The 19,364-nt window shown below is 42.3% G+C and overlaps 1 protein-coding gene across 6 annotated transcripts in view; it reads left to right on the forward strand.

Moving 5' to 3' along the window:
• Window positions 1–19,364, forward strand: part of LOC112812392 (uncharacterized) — a 105,735-nt gene that overhangs the window by 54,894 nt on the left and 31,477 nt on the right. For 4 of the 6 annotated variants that reach the window (XM_073884832.1, XM_073884834.1, XM_073884870.1 and 1 more), the window contains 3 exons: window positions 4,894–4,995; window positions 13,620–13,739; window positions 14,235–14,355. Coding sequence is in view for 1 of the 6 variants with exons in the window: in XM_073884870.1 (XP_073740971.1) it covers window positions 14,314–14,355 (42 nt within the window). In the remaining 5 variants the exon portion in view is untranslated. Of the gene's footprint in view, window positions 1–1,173; window positions 2,284–4,893; window positions 4,996–13,619; window positions 13,740–14,234; window positions 14,356–19,364 lie in introns of those variants that run through there. The other 2 variants (XM_073884846.1, XM_073884838.1) reach the window with 2 other exon arrangements.

A 19,364-nucleotide genomic window follows, 5' to 3' on the forward strand; every position in this document is an offset into this window, starting at 1 on the left:
CAAAAACAGTAAAACAAAACAAGGAAAGGAATGGAGGAAGGGAGTTGGAATTATGAACAGGGAAGGTCTCACCGCAAAGTTGAAATATGCACAAAGCCTGAAGGAGGTGAGGGAGCCAGTCATATAGTGATAGAGAGGAAAAGCATGCCAAGTGGAGGGAATAGCAGATGCAAGGGGGAGGCCTGGCCTTCTTAAAATAGTGGGAGCCAATATGGCTGAAGTGGAATGGGCAAGGATTGTGTAGTCAAAGAGGGGACCAGAGCAGAAACAAGATAGCCAGATCACATGGGCCTTCCAAGCCCCTCTGAGAAGTTTGGAGTTGACTCTTGAGTGTGTTGGGAAGCTACTGGGGCTTGGAGCAGAGGAGTGCCATTTTTGACTTCTACTTTAATGCACTCACTCTGCTTGCTATATTGAAAAAGGACAGGATGGGTCAAGGGGATGGAGGTGGGTGATAAATTGGAAGGCAATGGGGTGATATGATGGTGACTTGACCAAGGGTGACAGTGGAAGTATGTGGACATCAGCTGGAGGCTTCTGCAGGTTTTGATTTCCTAATAAAAAGAGACAGACCATACTAAATGGATTCTTCTCCCTTTACTCTACTCACATGAATGTGATGACCTGACCTGTAGCATCCATCTTTGGTCCAAAAACATGCTGAGACGTTGACCAGGGGCATTGTTGATGCCCCCAACCAAGAGCAGCGACTGTTCATTTCTAGATTTCTTGTACTGTGAATAAACAAACCTCTGTTGAGTGCATCTTTAGGAACACAGTACCCACAGTGATGCCCTCCTTCTCCTGCACCTCTTCATCAGGAGCCCAGTGACCTGGAAAACCAGGCTCCAAACTGCTTCAAGGAAGCAAAGAGCCCCTGTGTGATTGCAGGAGGAAGAGAGACCTGAAACATATTCTCTCCTAATCCCCCTTCATCTGAGCAAATTTTCAAATGGACAAAGTAATCAATTCAAGTGATAAATATAGCTTATTCAAAGGGCTGAATGAGTGGCTGGAACTATTCCCCAAACTCTGGTTTCCATTGAATAATTGAAATTATGCTAGGGCATGGAAATTTTTCAACAAATAAAATATGTCTGAAAATCTATTAAAGATACGTCTGCAAGAATCATTTGCAAAAGCCCAACTCAGCAATAAAAAATAAATTACATTTCCGTTTTTTCTGCTGTTCCCTTTGGGAAAGAGCGTATTACTACCACTTTGTGGACAAATGGAAACAGTGCATTTTGGAATGAAGGATGTGATAAGTTCTAAACCATGAGGTTTAGTTGTTTAGGTAAAGATTCTACACTGGGAAGTGAAGAAGGAAAATTTCCTTGACTTCCTGTTGCTCAGATAATGTATATGCTGTTTTGTTTCATCCGTGGGGATTTTTGGAATCAGAGTTTTCCATCTGTGACTTTGAGTGATAGACAACTTTACTCAGAGATTTTGGAGCTCATTCAGGTCATTTGGACCAGCCCTGTGGGGATCAAAGTACTCACTAGAATCCCTTATTTCTATTTTCATCTCATCCTGAGCACAGGACTCAGAGGAGAAAGTCCCTTCAAAGGTAGGTTAGAAAGTTGACCAAGAGAATGTAATTTTTGAACTATAAATTGGAAGATCTTCTGAGTAATTTTTTTCTGGTATGATGCAGCTCTGCCAGTTGGCTTCAAAAGCTGGTCGGGGTTGTGTTTCCATCACCTTCCTATACTGTCTCTATTGGTTCAGAGAGCTTGCTGGACACCTCTTTAAATTAAGACCACATAGCTTAAAGCCACAATCCTTTTGCCTGTTCTTTCTCATCTCATTATTTTTTGTTACAGCTCAGGGTGCTGGCCTGGGGTTCGCTAACCCCCTTGGGCAGGGCCGGATCTGTGATTTCCTCTCTCCAGATGGGTGCTGGCACTCAAGGGTTGCACATTTATGCAAGACCGCGGCAGCCATATTTACCTCCAAGCAGACTCATTCCAGAGAAAACTTGGAAGGGGAAAGAGACACAACCTCTCCTCACACAGTCCAGACCTCCTCCTAACTGAGAACTATCAGAGCTATGATTCCATTACTTAAAAGAAGCCATTGCCTCTGGCCCCAAATTAAGGAAAAAAAAATCAACTGCCCACATCAATTAGCTGTGTTAGAGGCAGCTCATGGGCGAGCTGAGGGGATAAGTGGTTGTTGAAACAGAAAGATAGGATAATGCAACATCACACGCTGCTTCCTCCAAGTGCAGAGGGAACTTCAACAATGGTACCAACCTTTGTCCTGTGAGCAAGTCAGGTGTGTTGGAGAAGGGAGGTGCAGAATGGTTCTTCTTTCCTTTCAGGGTGAGAGCAAGTTTACCAGAGCTTAGAAAGAGAGTGTCTTAAAAAAAGTAATTTCTGTCAGACCATCAGACCAAGTACTTTGTGTTTTAACTCACTTAATCCCCAAAACAGCCCAATGAGGAAGCTACTTTTATTATCCTCATTTTACGGACAAGGTAACAGATGCTCAGAGAAGTTAGATAGCTAGCCTGGAGTCATGGGTAGCAAAGGATGTCAAGGCCGTTGCTCTTCACCTCTCCAGACTGCTTGGAGGTGGCCCGATGGGCTTCCGCAGAAGCTCAAGGTGTGTAGAATTGGATTTCTATTTCATGGTGGCCTGACATCTGCTCTCTCGCCCAGGTTTGCACACCTGCCCCCTCGATTTCACTCCCCCTGTCTCTTTCCCAGTTGGCCCTCTGCAAACCATGACTATGAGGGGGTGGCAGTGATTGACCTGAAGGGGGCAGTTGCTTCAGTGGCTTTTGGTCTATCTGTAGCAGGGTGCTGGCTGGTTGCATACAGTGGGGCCTGGCAGCCATGGCCTTGGAAGTCGATTGACCTCACTGGTTTCTCCCACCTCAGAGGCAACCTGAATGTGAGGTGTCTGATAACTCCACTGGGTATTGTTTCATTTCCTGATGTAGCTGGAGAGGATGTCAGTAGAAGCATGAGTCCAAAGTGGTGCAGGAGGAGAGAACCCAATGGGGAGGATAAGGGAGCATCTGCCAATGCCTGCTGCCACGAAATCCAGTTACCCGGGTGGTGGCCTGTTGACTGGCAGGAGAAATGGGCTTGAGATGGTTTCTGGACCCCAGGGAAGCGTTCTGCTCCCCCACCATCCGTGTGCCCCCATTCTTATCTTGATTTCTGAAATTCCATAATTAGGCATTAACTTTAATACTCCTTATCTTAAAAATCAATGGTGCATTAGTTAAAAAGAGAAAAAGGAGAAAAATCTTGTGTTGATAGAAAGATCCAGTTTCTTGAAATCTGTAAGGAATTTGTTTTAATTATACCATACATATAAACATTTCAAAAATACATTTTATTTAGTTTTTATTTTTTTTAAGGATTTTATTTATTTATTTGACAGAGAGAGAGAGAAAGTGTGAGTGAGCACAAGCAGAAGGAGAGGCAGAGGGAGAGGGAGAAGCAGGCTCCCTGCTGAACAAAGAGCTGGATCCCAGGACCCTGAGGTTATGACCCGAGCTGAAGGCAGATGCTTTGACCCACTGAGCCACCCAGGTGTCCCAAAAAACTCCATTTTATTTTGAATTACACATGGAAGTGACTGTGGAATGTCAAGATCTTTTTACTGCCTTTCCAATTTTTAGTACATTAGATCTTAGTTTGAGCCTAGTTAAAATATTAATACTCTTGGGAAACTATAACTTTGTATTCCAGCCTCTGAGGATGGATATTCCATGTGATCTTTTTGGTCAATGAGATGTGAGTGGGAGAGGTGTAGGTCCCTTCTGGGTGGAAATGCTTAAGAACTGGTATGTTCTAATTCTAATTAATGATGCTGCATGTCGTATATTTGAAAGTTGCTGAGAAAATAAGTCTGAGAAATTCTCACCATAAGAAAAAAACAATGTGTTACTATGCATGGTGATGGATGTTAACTAGACTTACTGTGGTGATCATTTCACAATGTGTACAAGTATCGAAGACAAGTATGGTGTACACCTGAAACCAATATAAAGTTATATGTCAATTAAATCTCAATTTAAAAAAAGAAAAAAGAAAAATAATCCTTGTACTCCAAACAAACAAGTAAAAAATACCAGAAAATTAAAAAAGAAAGGAAGAAAGAACTGGTGTGGCTTTCCATGTTCTCTCTTCCTCGTGGTGAACATACAAATTGGGGTGATCATGCAAGCTGGGGTGATGGGTGTTATAAAACCGAAGACAGCGACTAGAAGGTGCCAGAACTTGCATATACTGTGAAATAAAATATTGTGTTTTGAGCTTTTAAGATTTTGGGCTTGTTAGTTACTGTAGTGTCATCTAGCATAACCTAACTGACAGAGAAAGAAACAGGCCATAAAATTTGGTCAATGTTAGAAATTGTAGTCTAGAGAGAAATATCACTTTACTGACAGAGGAAGAGAAAAAAAAGCACTGATATTCCAAATTCCTAGATGAACAATTTTGAGTTTTCTTTTTATGCTCCCTGCCAGGCTTGAGGGAGTTCGTGAAGTGTTAAAAAGCAGAGAGCAGGGATCTCAAAGAGATGAAGAATTAGTCTGTATTCACAGATCAAACTGCCAACCTCTGGCTGACGGAGAGCTGGTTGGATTTGCAAACTTAGTTTTCTAAGGAAATACCTCTTGCGGTATCATCTGAAGTCTTCTCCCAGTTTACTTGTTTCAACTCTGATGGGCTGCATGCAAGAAAAAGCATTGGAATTGTCTTTCAACTAAATAACTTGGGATCTTTTGAACCCTTGTTATGTTTGGGCTGATGGGTTTTGGCCATGTTCTCAAAAAAAGCTATCCCTGCTGCTTTTGCCTCAGATTGATTTCCTGGAATGGTCTTCTGAGCTCACCCTTTGCTATCTGGCTTTCTTTTCTTCTTCCAGAGGAGAATCTATTACAAGCAAAACATGAATCCCCAAATCTGAAATTTAGGACCACACTTCATGGAGATCGAGCCTGCATTGTTCTTCTCAACACCAGCCAAGGTATCCTAGGCTATCCTGGGGGATAACCACCCTTTCTGTCACAGAGCCTAAGGCACGGCTATCCTTTTACTTTTTCACATCTGAGAATCAACAGAAAGTTCAGATCATTTGTTAACTTAGTAAATGTTGACAGTTCTCACACCTATGTGAAAGCAGTGTTAGGTACTTTGGGGATAAAAAGATGAGTAAAAACTCTGCTTTCTGAATATTCACTACTAGTTGTCAGCTCATATACTGCAATAATGGAGAGCAAAACATGGTGTGTTAAAAGAGGTTCTGAGCACCCTCTTTTCCTGAATTATGAGTAGGTGACTTGGGTAGATAGATTAATTTAATTCTCAATATAACTTGAATAAATTAGAGAATACCTCGAGGCTCAGTTTGGGTAGGGTGTTATGTTCGAAGGAGCAATATGGTAGCCAAAGGGTTATAGCAAATATTTTGGTTCTTTACTCAATTTCTTATTGAAATGGAAAAGAAGCTAGTGTGTTCTTAATACCTGGCCACCCTCTTTAAAATATTTTTTCTACCCTTGCTCCTCCTTTTAATATCCTTTGTCCCCTGAAAGTCTTTCTCTTCTACTCTCATTTCCCTGTCCCTAAAAACCATTGCCTGACAGTTGTAAACACAACTGTTCTCTCCATTTTCCCTTTTGCCCTTTCCAGAATCTCTACACTGTAGGAGCTGATCTGGCTTGCAAGAATTCTCCCTCCTTAAATGCCAGAGTGAGTAGTCACACACCCATTTTTGTCCCTGTTCCACAATAATACTTTTGTCTCTGTTTAAGTATCGGGAATATTTACATTAAATATGTTTCCTAACCATTGAACATTTCCACAACATTTCTTCATTGCTGTTTTGGGACCGAGCATGGTATAAGGTAAAGTATCGTGGTCTGGGAGGTCAGGAACTCTCCCCCCACTGGATTCATCACTTTGGAAAAGTCACTGAACACCAGGTTCATTTGGTTGCTTCACTATAAGCTACAAGGAGTTAGATCAGTTGGGTCTCTGAGGCCTCTCATGCTACACTCAGTGGAATCCCAAGTGATTGCCTGGGGGGGCAGGCACAGAGTGGAGGAGAGCTCTGGCACCACCTATATTGTCAGAATGAGACAGCATGGCTAGGGAAAGCTCTCCCTTTTCATATGCTTTCAGTGCAAGCACACAATGTGTGGCCCTATAACGAATCAGGAAACATGTCGAGGATGGTTCATCAGTCTATAACAAAGATAAAAATATTTTAACAGTTTAAAAAGAAGGTTCATTCATTCTACACTCCTTGATTGTCATAGTTCTTTTAAAAAAATCTTCCTTCTTTTCTTTTCCTTTTGTTAATCTGTAGGGCAGCCACACAATCTGGGATTCCTGATATGGGTGTGGTTTTACCGTGGCCTGTCACCACAAGATGGACGGCGTGAGCTATTTCTGCAAGCACATGCAATGCTCGTGTGTCATGAGGGTACTGCCCCATGTTAACTTTCCTGCCTCAGTGTTACCATGAGCTTTGTATTTGGCAATGGCTATATTGAGATATAATTCACATCCTGTACAACTCATCCATCTAGGGTGTGTAATTCAATGGTTTTTTAGTATATTCGCAGAGTTGCACAACCATCACCACAGTCCATCTTAGAACATTTTCATCACCCCAAAGAGGAATCCTGTACCTGTACCTGTCACTCTCCATCCCCCACTTCCCCAGCCTCTGGAAACCACTAGTTTACTGTCTCTGTGGATTTGCCTCTTTTGTGCTTTTCACATATATGGAGTCATATAATCTGCGATCCTTTGTGACTGGCTTCTTTTACTTAAGCTCAGTGTTTTCAATGTTCATTCATGTTGTAGCAGACATCAGTACTTCATCCCTTTGATGACCAAATCATATTCCACATTTTGGGTACTCATTCAACTGTTGATGGACCATCGCTTCGTTTTTCCCCTTTATTTTCTCAAACGTACTCTCCTAATTTTGCTAAGATATGTCATGATTCCAAATGTCACTGGAGAGGAAGCACACAGCTGTTTCCTTTACCAGAATCTATTTATATGCACGTTGGACAGACACCTCCAAACTGTGGATCCCTACATAGAAGCTGGTTGACCATTTGTTAAGAACATGAGACTCCTGAGTCAGACTGCCTGTTTTGAATTTTGGTTTTTACCACTTATTCTCAAGTAGCACTTAGCTTCACCTTTTTACGCCTTAGTATCCTCATTTTCAAAATGGGTTTTATACCAGCACCTTCCTATGGCAGAGACTGCCCATCAGCCCTTAGTTACTGTTCTCACTTCCAAAGTGATAAAGCTCCATTCTTTGGAGAGACATGGCTCCCTGGGATGGAGGTTGTACTTCCTAGATCCTCTAATTGTTAGGTATGACTTTGTCTCTACCTCTGGCCAATGGTATGCAAGCAAAAGCATCATTTAGCAGCTTGTAAGAGCGTTCTTTTAAAGACATCTGGCACATGCCCTTTTCCCCTTTTGATTTGGTCTCTTCCTCTATCCTGCACCCTGGAAGCTGATGCTGTAATCCTGGACCATAAGATCAAAGCCAAAACTACAAGATGGAATTTGGTTCCTGAAATGGGAGGCTGCAAGTAATAGACCCTAAGCATGTGGCATAGGAAGGTGTCAGGTAGTGGGTGAGAATACACCTATTGCAGGCTAACAAACTGGTGAGCTTTGCTATGTGGTGATAAAACATTTACTAAAAACTCCTCTCTGAGTTGACTGGGAGGCAGAGCAGGGGCAGACTGAGTCCAAGGTATTAGGGAACTGCTGGGAAGATTTTACAGTATGGGGTGTGCTGGCTCTTTCTTGACACTCTTGCCCTAAGAGTGTCTGGCTTGGGTTAACAGCCTGTAGGCGTTGGTTTTGGCAAAGTCTGGCTTTGCTAAAATAGGATTCTACCTGCATCCTGCGATCTAAGTCAACTGAGACTGCAGTAATATTGGGGACCTGGCAGGGCTGATAATACCAAGGACATTTATCTTGCAGACTGAAGAGGTTAGTAGAGACTCTGAAACAGTAGCTTTACCAGGATACAGCTTATGGCTGCAAGTCTTTCTCAACATCTTCTGTTAAGAGTTCTCTGCATCACCATAAGCAATGTAATATAATAATAGCGACAAAGATCAGATAGGGTGTTACCTTTGCTCTAAAGCCTACTGATCTCCATGACTTCAAGGCAGCCACTGTGAGGATGAATGCAAGGGTATGCAGCACCGAAGCCAGGAATAACAGACTAGAGCAGTGGTTGGCAAACTGCAATCTGTCAGGCAAATCTGACCTGCCGTTGGTACCCTGTCCCCCCCACCGCCGTAAAGCAGGTGAGAAAAAATGTGGACATTTGTTTTCTTTCTTATCATGTAATTACCTACATGATACTCTTGATTTTTGCCTTTGGGCCCACTAAATCCAAAATATTTATTATTTAGCCTTCTGACAGGACAAGTGTGCCAATGTGTAGACTTAAGTCTTAGGCATAAAGATTAGGTCAAGATAAGATCTTGCACACAGAGTGACTGACTGCAGGAAAATAAATAGACAAGAAGCTTAGCAGATTTTTGAGGGAATTTTATTGTTGTAACTATTATCTTCACCTGCAAACGTCTGTAATTGTTCAACTGCTGAAACAATACTGCTGATCCCAAACCTGCCCCAGCAGGAAGTCATGCTCTCCAAAACCCATATGCTCTCCAAGGATAGCACATGAAGTACCAGATGGGCCACCAACCAACTCACCCTGAGGCCTGAGAAGGCGCCATGGCAATTCTTGCCCTGTGGGATTTAACAAAACTACAATAAGCCAGTGATTGCCATGTATCACTGTAGTCACCCTTTTCCTGACAGGTGTTTTATTTGCCACTATGAAGTCTTAGTCCATCATCCCATATTGTGTGTGTGTGTGTGTGTGTGTGTGTGTGTGTGGTGAGTGTGTTCTTTAGTTGGTAGGTTGCTGGGCAATGAGAAGCCATGTGTGTTCCTGAGGTGACGTGGTGTGAGTGGAAGGTGGTCTCTAATCTAGTCCCAGGTGACATGATTGTAAAACCATATTCTCATTTAGGCATTTCAAACATTTACACATCATTTGCATTTTTTTTGAAGAGGGTGGTAGAGAGCAGAGGGAGAAGGAGAGAGAGAGAATCTTAAGCAGGCTCCATGCCCAGTGTGGAGCCCAACATGGGGCTCCATCTCACAACCCTGAGACCATGACCTGAGCCAAAATCAACAGACGCTTAACTGACTGAGCCACCCAGTGCCCCTACATCATTTGGATTTTATACAAAATACTTGTATAATATTCTGTCTTAAAAATAAAAGTAGTAAAATAAAAAGAAAAATTCTGGCGCACATATTCAGCTGTGGATAATATTTGTGAGCTCTCTTCAAACTTTGGGAACAATGGGAGTCACAGCTTTACCATTTCAACACAGATACCTCAGGGCTTCCATTCCAATTCATAATCACTCTTGAGAAAGGAGTGCCGTTGTACTTTTGTGCTTCTAACATCTTCAATTTTTTTTTCATTTTGCTAAACCAGTTTCTTAAGATAGGACTCTAAGTTTCTTTTTCTTTTAAGAGACAAGTAGTTCTCGTTAATTAATTATACAATCATTATAGCTACATTTTTAGTAAGTCTAGAAATTAGCTCAATAATATCATCCTAATGCTACCAACTTAACCCAACTCTCAACATGGCCCTTCCTCCATTCTAGTCCTTTCTGGTATGTATTATAAATGGTTACAATCATAATGTACATAAATTTTATGTCTTGTGTTTCCACTCAATACCACGTAAAGGAATATCTCTGTGTTTTTACATAGTCTTTTAAAATAAGCTTTTTAATGGCTGCTTCATGTTCTGTGTAATAGTGATTTCTGTTTTAGTCATCTATTGCTGTGCAACCAAACCACTCAGAACTTAGTGACCTAAAACAGCAACAGCCACTCTGTTATCTCTCGTGTGTCCTGGGCTTGGGAAAGCTTGTCTTGGTGGTCTGAGTTCAAGCAGTTGCCATCCCATGGTGGCTGGATGTGGGAGAGAGTGGCTGGGGCATTTGGGGGCTGGCTGGGCTTCCATCTCTCTTTATGTAGTCTCAGAGCATCTCAGTGTGGAGCCCTGACTCATGCTACTTTGGGCTTTCCTCACAATATGGCAACCTCAGGATGCTAGGACTTCTTATATGGTGGCTCAGGGCTCTAGCAGGAATGTTCTAACCAGCCAGGCAGAAGCTGCATTGTCTTCTATGACCTTCACATAGTGCCCCTCCAGCTACACTAGTCAGTAATCAAGGTTGGCCTAGGCTCAAGGGGAAGAAATATGTCTTGCTGGCTGGGTGATGAAAGAGTCTGCAGAGATGTCTTAAAATTCAATTTCACAACCCGTTTGGTTATTCTTTTATCACTGGACATTTGTTTACTTCTGTTCTTTTTTTTTTTTTTGCTGTCAAGATAATATTGTGATAAACATCTTCATGTGTATAGCTTTTCCCATATTTTATATGGAAGTAGGATTATCATTTCCAACAATATAATCTTTCATATGGTGCCTGAACTACATTGCCAAGGAACTTTCCAAAAGGATAGTATAGATTTAAAATGCTATATGCAATGTAGGTGACGATATTTTTGATTTGTCATTATTAGCAATATAAAATACCATTAGACTTTTATTTTGTTCACTTAATATGTAAGATGGGTTTTGTTTGTTTAATTTGCATTATTTTTATAACTGGCAAAGTCCTCTTTCCTGTTTGTGAATTTTATTATCTCATTGTCTTTCTAGTTCATGTATTGGGTCTGAATGTGTTTATTGCAAGTTGCTTGAAATTTTACATGCTAAAAATGTCAGTCACTTCTATGTCATATTTGCCAGCTTAGTCTTTTTCTTTTGGTTAATAACTTTCCTTGGAGGTTAGGTGTTTTTAACTTTTTCCTACAAATGTATTCCTTGTTCTCTCTGATGTCTTTTATCACACTTGTACTTAGAAAGTCGTCCCTCCTCCAGACTTTCCAGAAGTAAAAAATTATCAGTGATATGAGTATCTATAATGATGTTTTCATGGTTACAGTTTTACATTTAACTTCTTTTTTTTAAAAGATTTTATTTATTTATTTGAGAGAGAGAGAATGAGAGATAGTATGAGAGGGAAGAGGGTCAGAGGGAGAAGCAGACTCCCTGCTGAGCAGGGAGCCCGATGCGGGACTCGATCCTGGGACTCCAGGATCATGACCTGAGCCGAAGGCAGTCGCTTAACCAACTGAGGCACCCAGGCGCCCTACATTTAACTTCTTATTCATTTTAAGTTTATTTATTATGTTACTTGGGTCTAAAGTAATTCTTCCTCTGATGCTAATCAGCAAAACCAATGCTATGGGATATTTCCATCTTTGCCTCCATTGGTTTATGATATCTTTTTACTACATATAAAATTCTTACTTATAATATGGTCTAATTCTGGACTGTTTATTCCATTGAATTTAAATAGCCTCATTTGTTGTTTCCCTTTGTTATGCTTATCTGTTCTCTGTCTTAGATGAACTCCATAATTAATATGCACTAAGTCCAAAGAAAAACTTTTTTTGAGAATATGATTGAGATTGCATTAAAGCCTGAAATTCATCTTGAAATATTTGATGTTTTTGCAATATTTAGTTTGCAAATACAGGTGCACGGTATAGCTCTTCATTTATTGAAACTTTCAAAAAATATCCCTTAATTTATTGTAGCTGTTTGTCTACATTCTTGATTTAAAAACCAGGATTTCTTTTTTCCTTAAGGGCCACTTCAGATATTGGATTGGTCTCATGGACAAAAGTCTTTTGATTGATGGTTAAGCAGTCAGGTGTCTCCTGAGTAGTCCCTTTAGCTCCTTCTAATTTTTTTGGGGGGGGATTTTATGTAAAACATCTATAATTTTTGACTTAAAAAAATTTTTTTTTTTTAAAAACCTTAACCTAACGTTAAGCCAAACAGTAGTCAGGGGTTGCTAGGACGAGGGAAGGCAGGTTCACAGATTTCAGTCCTAAGAAGAGGAGAGGAAGTAGAGCTGGTAGAAGTGAAGGTAACTGTGAGAGTGTACAAGATGTCTTCACAGGGCTCAAGGCACAAGCACCATCCATGTCTCTGTTAGGGGCAGACATGGCACGTCACAGAAGGTGGCTCTGACAGATATGCTCTATCTGGAAATTCTGCAAGCTTGGAAGCCTGGGCCCATTCTCAGTGTCCAGCTAATCAAGGAGAAGGCATTGACACCCTCTTTGTGGGCAGAGGATGCCGCAGGCTGCCCCCAAGACAGGGTGTCCCGTTCTTCAGGAAGGGCCACCAGATAGGGGCACACTTGGGCACTCTCCTGTATAAACACCACCTCAGGTTCATTTTAAACATCCCAGTTTCCAAAATGCAAACACACATGGTCACGCCTCTCCTCCAGCAGGATGACCTCTGGGTGTAGTCATTTGAATTGACAATCAGTTCCAGTAAGTGCTGAGGGCTAGAGCGCCTCATCCAGGAAGAGAGGGGTGGGGGAAGGAGGGAGGGAGGAGGGACCCAAGTAGGAGGAGGGGGAGGCCATCTGGAAAAAGGAAGTTGCATACCAACTGTCAAAGGTCTGGCTGGGGGAGGGGTCATCTTTAATATGCACTAAGGAGACGGGTTTCGTGTGCCACGTCACTGCCAAAGTCACCTCTGCTGAGTGTCAGGCTGAAGCCCACGTCCCAGATGAAGGCAAGTTGGAGCTCCCTCTTATCTCAGGCAAAACCTTGCATTTAATAGTTAGGGAGCACATACATCACGCACCATTAAAGCTGCCAGTTTCCATCTCTTTCACACCATTAGTAGAATATCTATATCATTAAAGGAAGTGAGTTACAATATAAAAATATGGTAATTCAGACTGTCAGGTCACAATTGACAGCACATTTGGGGGGCTGTTTCCTGATCTGTCTCCAGAGACCCTATATTTAGTGAAAAGACATTTCCCAGAAAAGTTTTCATAAATATTCTCTATGGGAAAAATGTATATTTATCACTTCACATAAAAAGAAACCTAAAGTAAATGTTTTAGAAGCTGGCTTCTCAGAAAGTGAGTGGCTATTTTTAATCTGTAGCTAGAAGAATTTTTCTTACCAACTTTTTAAGAGTCAGGGAATGCTCTGGGTTACCTGCAATGTTAATAGCAACATTTCCACATTTTTTCCCTCTTCTTTGTCTTCCCTACAGCCATGCTTCATGCCCTATGGTTTGATTCTGGTGTTGGGAAGTATATTTATGTTTTTTCATTTTCTGGAGTTTATGATGCTCTGATGTCTTGGAGACTAGCTGACAGGGGAGACACTGTCCCTCCCAGGGTAAGCCAATTCCTAGAGATAACTATGACTCCTCTGTACCTTCCACATGCAAACCAAAAACCAACTGATCCAAAGCCCATCTCCACCACCCACCTCCTTTTTTGGGCTCTCACACTCTGGGCCACTATTCCCTGCCACTGTAATCACCACAGGGCCAGGTACCAGATAGCTAGGGACAGTCCTTATGCCTTGAAGCCTACTTTAAGTATTCCAACTAGCCAATCCTAAATGTGCAAGGCCTGCTAACCCTGCCTCACCCATTTCTTCTAGCCAAAACCACGAGAAAAGTTCTCATCCATGATTTCTCCTCGCTTTCTCTGCCTCCGGACTAACGCCACTCCTTTCACCTAAGGCTCTGACGGTGTGCTGTGCCCCTTCCTCCTGGACACTGTGAGTAACTGACTATCTCTTCAATGGCAGTCCTTTCCTGATTTGTTGGCTTCACCAGAATGCAATAATAATAAACTCTACATTTTAAAGCAGAGGTGTAGAAATGCTCACAAATCTCCTCTCCAGTGGTTCAGAGGAGTAGATTATCCCTCAGACTGCATGTAAATAATCTTGCTGGCCACTCACTGCTTTATTGTAATAGGTCTCAGTTAAAATGAGACTTTATTCCACTTCAACGGGTCATCCTCCATACTGTCGGAGGGAAACCATATTGATGAAAATCATTGGAATCCAGCAGCCATGGGAGAGAAGTATAAGGAAAATGAAATTGGAAAGCCCTAAGTTAGTCAGGGCAGGGTGAGCCTAGGGTCGGAAGTTTACTGAGGAAAGAGACTCTAAAAAAGGAGGCAGAAAAATCAGATTGGGGAAACAGGAGAAACATTCATTTCAGGAAGAGTAAAATGGAAAGATATAATTCAGTGGATATCTTCTTAGGCACAGCACTGGGTTCTGAGGGATGCCTTGCTAAATGAGCTGGGCAGCATGCTGGTCTTCAGAGACATAGAGACGAAGGATGCTGAAGTACCCGTGTGGGAGGACTTCACAGTCTCTTATGGTGAGTAGACATGGAAAATGGGCAACAGCTACTTAGTGTGAGTGTCCCAGTGGGATAAGTGTAGGGGCCAAGGCAGCACAAAGGAGGGAGGTAAGAGAAGTCATCCAGTAGGACCAGGAGGCATTTGCCCTGAGCTGAGGAAGTGGGGGAGGGGAGGTGTTTTGAAGAAGGTTCCAAGCACAGCAGACAGATTTTGCAAAGGCCAAAAGAGAAAGTCAGGCAGGGAAGGGTTTACAACAGACAATTATAGGAACAGGTTTTTATTTAAAAAAATTGTTAATTGTGGAACAAATCACATAATATAAATTTATCATCTAAGTATACAGTTCAGTAATGTTAAGTATATACACATTGTTGTGCAATAGATCTCTGTAACTCTGACATCTTGCAAACTGAAACTCTATACCCATTGGACAACAACTTCCCTTTTCCCCTTCCCCCCAGCTCCCAGTAATTGCCATTCTACTTTCTGTTTCTCCAAAGTTGGCTACTTTAGATACCGCTTGTAAGTGGAATCATACATTTGTCTTTTTGTGACTGGCTTATTTCACTGAGCATAATGTCTTCAAAGTTCATCCATCTTGTAGCTTGTGATGGGATCTCCTCTTTTAACGTGGAATAATCTTCCATTGTATGTATATAGGACATTTTCTTTATCCGTTCATCCATTGATGGACGTTTGGATTGCTTCCACCTCTTGGTTATTGTGAAAAATGCTGCAATGAACATGGGCGTGTAGATATCTCTGAGATCCTGCCTTCAATTCTTTCAGATAAATACCCAGAAGTGGGATTGCTGGGTTATATGGCAGGTTTTTATTTTTAACGATCATTCTAGTGACTACATGTAATATTAATTGGATGGGGCAAATACTGGAGTCAGGGAGACCTACTGAGTAGTCTAGACAAGATATAACAGTTGCTGAGAGTAAGGTAGCAGAAGTAGAAAGAGAGGTGTAGATGAGTTCCAGGTAGAAAGATGATCACCGTGTTGACAGATTGAATGGGAAGCACGAGGAGGCGTGAACGGTGAGGCTCAGGTTTCTGGGCTGAGTACCTGGCTGGATCATGGAGCCTATTGTTGTAGTAGAAGCATAGGAAGAAGAGGGGGAGTGGATCCTAACTGTTTTGGAATGGTGCTTTAACAGCAGTGGGGGCAGATGGCAATGGAGAGGTCCTGTCCTGCAAGAGAGCTGGCCCTGGGCAGGAGAAGGAAGAGTGGAGAGAAGGGCAGAGACCAGAGGAAGCAGCCACCAGAGAATCTATTACAGTGCCCAGGGACTGGTTGATCCTGGGGGACTTACAGAAGGGAGGCCTCGCAGAATTTTGATGAGATTTTGATCAGATGGATGGTGGTATGAGACCAGGTTGCTTGGAATTTTATTTTATGTTATTATTTTATTATCATGTGAAAAAATTTTATTTATTTATTTGAGAAAGAGAGAGAGAGAAAATGAGCAGAGGGGAGAGGCAGAGGGAGAGGGAGAAGCAGACTCCCAGCTGAGCAGGGAGCCCGATGTGGGGCTCTATCCCAGGACCCAGAGATCATGACCTGAGCAGATGCTTAACTGACTGAGCCACCCAGGTGCCCCTGGAATTTTAATAAATATTTTGCCTGGTTATAGATAATTTGATTTTGACATATTTGTGGAACATGTATAGATAGCTAGCTGGGAATACTGGAATACTAATTTAGTACTTTTTAGTTAAAGCTTAGAGCAGAGTCAGGCTAAAGACAGGGATTTAGAAGTCAGTTGTCAACATGTAGGTGAGAAATGTGGTTACGGGTAAGTGACACTTAACCAAGGAAAGCAGAATGGACAGCTAAGGAAAGTGTGGAACATCAGTGTTCTGGGACTAGTAGAGGAAAACTAGCCAGGAAGGAGAGTGGGAAGGGTTAGGAATGGAAGAAAGGAGAGAGTAGTGTTGGAGACACTAGGGAGAATGAGAGAAAAAGGGCAGAGGAGATTTTTGGGTAGGTGGCCAAATCTGGACTAAGGGCAAGTGAGCAGAGCTGATGTGAAAGGGCAGTGTTATCCAATCCCTCCTTTGAGCTGCCCAGTGAACCTTGTAAATACAAAGACTTTCCCACGTTGATGGTGACATGTTTCTTTACTCTATATAGACTAGTTGTTCTCAAGGGGGTGGGTACTCTGGCTACATTTTTTGTTGTCACAACTGGGACAAGGATGCTTTTGGCCATCTAGTGGTTAAGAAAGAAGCTAGGAATGCTGCTGGACATCCTACAATGCACAGGACACACTCCTCCCACCCCAGCAAAGAATGATCCAGGCCAAAAAACCAACTGAGAGCCCAAGAAACCCTGGTATAGACTTCGTGTGTTGGATATATTCATTCCATGCATCTTTTTAAAGCTTCAGGCATGGTGTTTACAGTGAGGACAGTCTGCGACCACGTGGCATTCCAGCTCCTCCTAGTTTGTGGCTCAATAGTGGGGCCCCCTTGAATGATTTGACAGATTCCAGAGAACCAGTCCACCCTTTCAACCAACCCAAGCTGTACATTAGCATGGGAATTTTAGAAAGGGGAAATATATTGAAAGAATTAAACATCTGAACTCAGCAAGATCACTCTTTCCTTGCAACTCCTCCCAGCTGCTGCCGCAAGTCCACTGCATTTCAAGTCTAGGAGAAAAATGGGTCTTCTCCTAGTTGTACTCTTTGAAGCTTTGGCCCTGCTGGTCCTCCCAGGAACGTCCGCTACAGAGCCCCTGAATTCTTTTTAGCTTAGGTTAGCACACTGGGGCTTTTCTTAATTGAGAGCACTCGCGAATAACTCAATTTCCTAAAAATCAAACAGCATTAACTTCTGCTCCTAAGCAATCAAGCTTCCTGATCATTCAGCTGCTTCCTGTGGGTCCTCATTTCCACTATCAGTGGGGTGGAGCCGGAGTGGGAGCATGGCCGCTGTGTGCTCATACCAACTCGTGCCTGCACGCTCTTCTCATTGTCTCCTCCCAACTGTCAGAACTCACGGTTGGAGGTTCTGAATTAGAACCTGCTCGGGCATCCATCAGCTGGGTAACCAATATGGGCAAGGGACTTAATATCTCTTACATGAAAGGAGAAGAATAGTACCTCCCTCAGAAGGTTGCTTGGAGGATGAAACTGGTAAACACATGGGAAGTGCTCAGAGCAGTGCCTGGCATGGGGCAAACTCTCAAAATAACGTGAACAATATTAGTTATTTGCTATTGTATTGGTTTCTCAGGCTGCTTTAACAAAGTACCACAGACCGAATGGCTTCAAACAACAGAAAAGCACTTTCTCACTGTTCTAGAAGCTAGAAGTCCAACATCCAAGTGTTGGCAGAGTCATGCTCCTTCTGGAGATGCTGAGGAAGAATCCTTCCTCATCTTTTGCTGGCTTCTTGTGGTTGTCGGCAGTCTTTGGTGGTTCCTTGGCCTGTAGCTGCATCTCTCCAATTTTTGCCTCCACATTCACATGGCCTTTTTACCTACGTTCGCCTGCGTGTCTACAAATATCCCTCTCCTTACAAAGACACCAGTCATGGATTTGGGGCCCACCCCTGCCCCATCAGTATAACCTCATCTTAACTAATTACAACTGCAAAGACCCTATTTCCAAGTCAGGTGACATTCTAAGGTTTTGATGGACATGAAGTTTTGGGGAACACTACTCAATCTACTATGGTACCATTAAGGTTAATGGACAAATTCATACTGGTTTAGTGGGTGCTTCTCTAGGTGAGGAAAATCTTATCAGTATGTTTAATTTTTCCAGACACATTTTAAAAGCTGGTCCTTTAAAACATTCTGCATGTTATAGCCTGAACAGCATCCTATAGAGACAATTTATAAAAAAATCAAAAATAGCATTTGACTCAGACTTCCTTTGGCGTGAGAGCTGATGGAGAGATTTGGGGTGGGAGGAGGGGGTTGAATTCGATTCAGCCTACCACCTGTCCATAGACAAGGGGACAGACATCCATGAAACCAACTGAGGCAGCATCGTCTGTAATGCAGAGTCACTTTTCTGGTTTATACCAAGCAGAATTAGATTTGTGTGTTCTGAATATCGAGTGACACAGTGTCCCAGGGCAACATTGAAAGACACGTGGTAAGAGAGTGCTGCCAGTCAGTACACTATTTATGAGCAGAAAATTCATGCGTATATAACTTTAGGTGAGTGTCCTTTCCCCTGGTTTCCCATGAGGGAGACTACCTGGTGCACAGCACTTACCTGTGTGTTCCCCATTGTATGCTGCTTCAAGTCTGTAACAGGTCCAAGTCTAAGGTATGTGCCACTTCCTGCACATTCTTGTTGTGAGTGAAAACCAGGTGATGCTCACCAGGTCAGTGTCTGAATGCAGTCAGATGCATAAAATACCCGTGAACCTCTCATGGAAACTACCCGAGAAGATTCAACTTCTTTCTATTCATTGCTAACTGCCCTTGTGTGTATGTCTTCTCCAGTGGTGGTTCTCAAAACTTGGCGTCTATACAAATCACCCAGAGATCTTCTTAAAATGCAGATTTAGATTCAATATATCCCAGATGGGCCCAAGGTTCTGCATTTCTAACAAGCTCCCAGGTGATGCTGATGTTGCTGGTCCCTGGAAAACTTTAGCCTGGAGGGCTCTGTGTGAAATACCTCCCCTAAATCCTTTCCAACAGGTGGTACTTGTATACCAGAAAGGTACTTGTGGGATAAAGCTTATGGATTCTGAGAATGAGAAATATACCCGCTGTCCAAGGGATGCATCTGAGTATAGAGGAAAGAATGCCAGACTGGCAACTGGGAAATAGGTATTGGCATTTCAGTCCTGGCCTTGCTACTGAGTAGCTGTATGATCTTGGATATATCCTCTAACCTCTCAATGCCTCAATTTCTTTACCTGTACAGTAGGAGTGATATTGCTCCCTTTACCTATCGGAGTTTGCAAGAATGAACTGAAGCGATGTATCTTTAAAAACTCAGTGAAAAGTGCAAAGCATTATTTTTTTAAAAGATTTTATTTATTTATTTG

Source organism: Callorhinus ursinus, unplaced genomic scaffold (assembly GCF_003265705.2).
Source record: "Callorhinus ursinus isolate GAN/ISIS: 27379988/994484 unplaced genomic scaffold, GSC_fseal_2.0 scaffold2, whole genome shotgun sequence".
In the NCBI taxonomy this organism is placed as follows: Eukaryota; Metazoa; Chordata; class Mammalia; order Carnivora; family Otariidae; genus Callorhinus; species Callorhinus ursinus.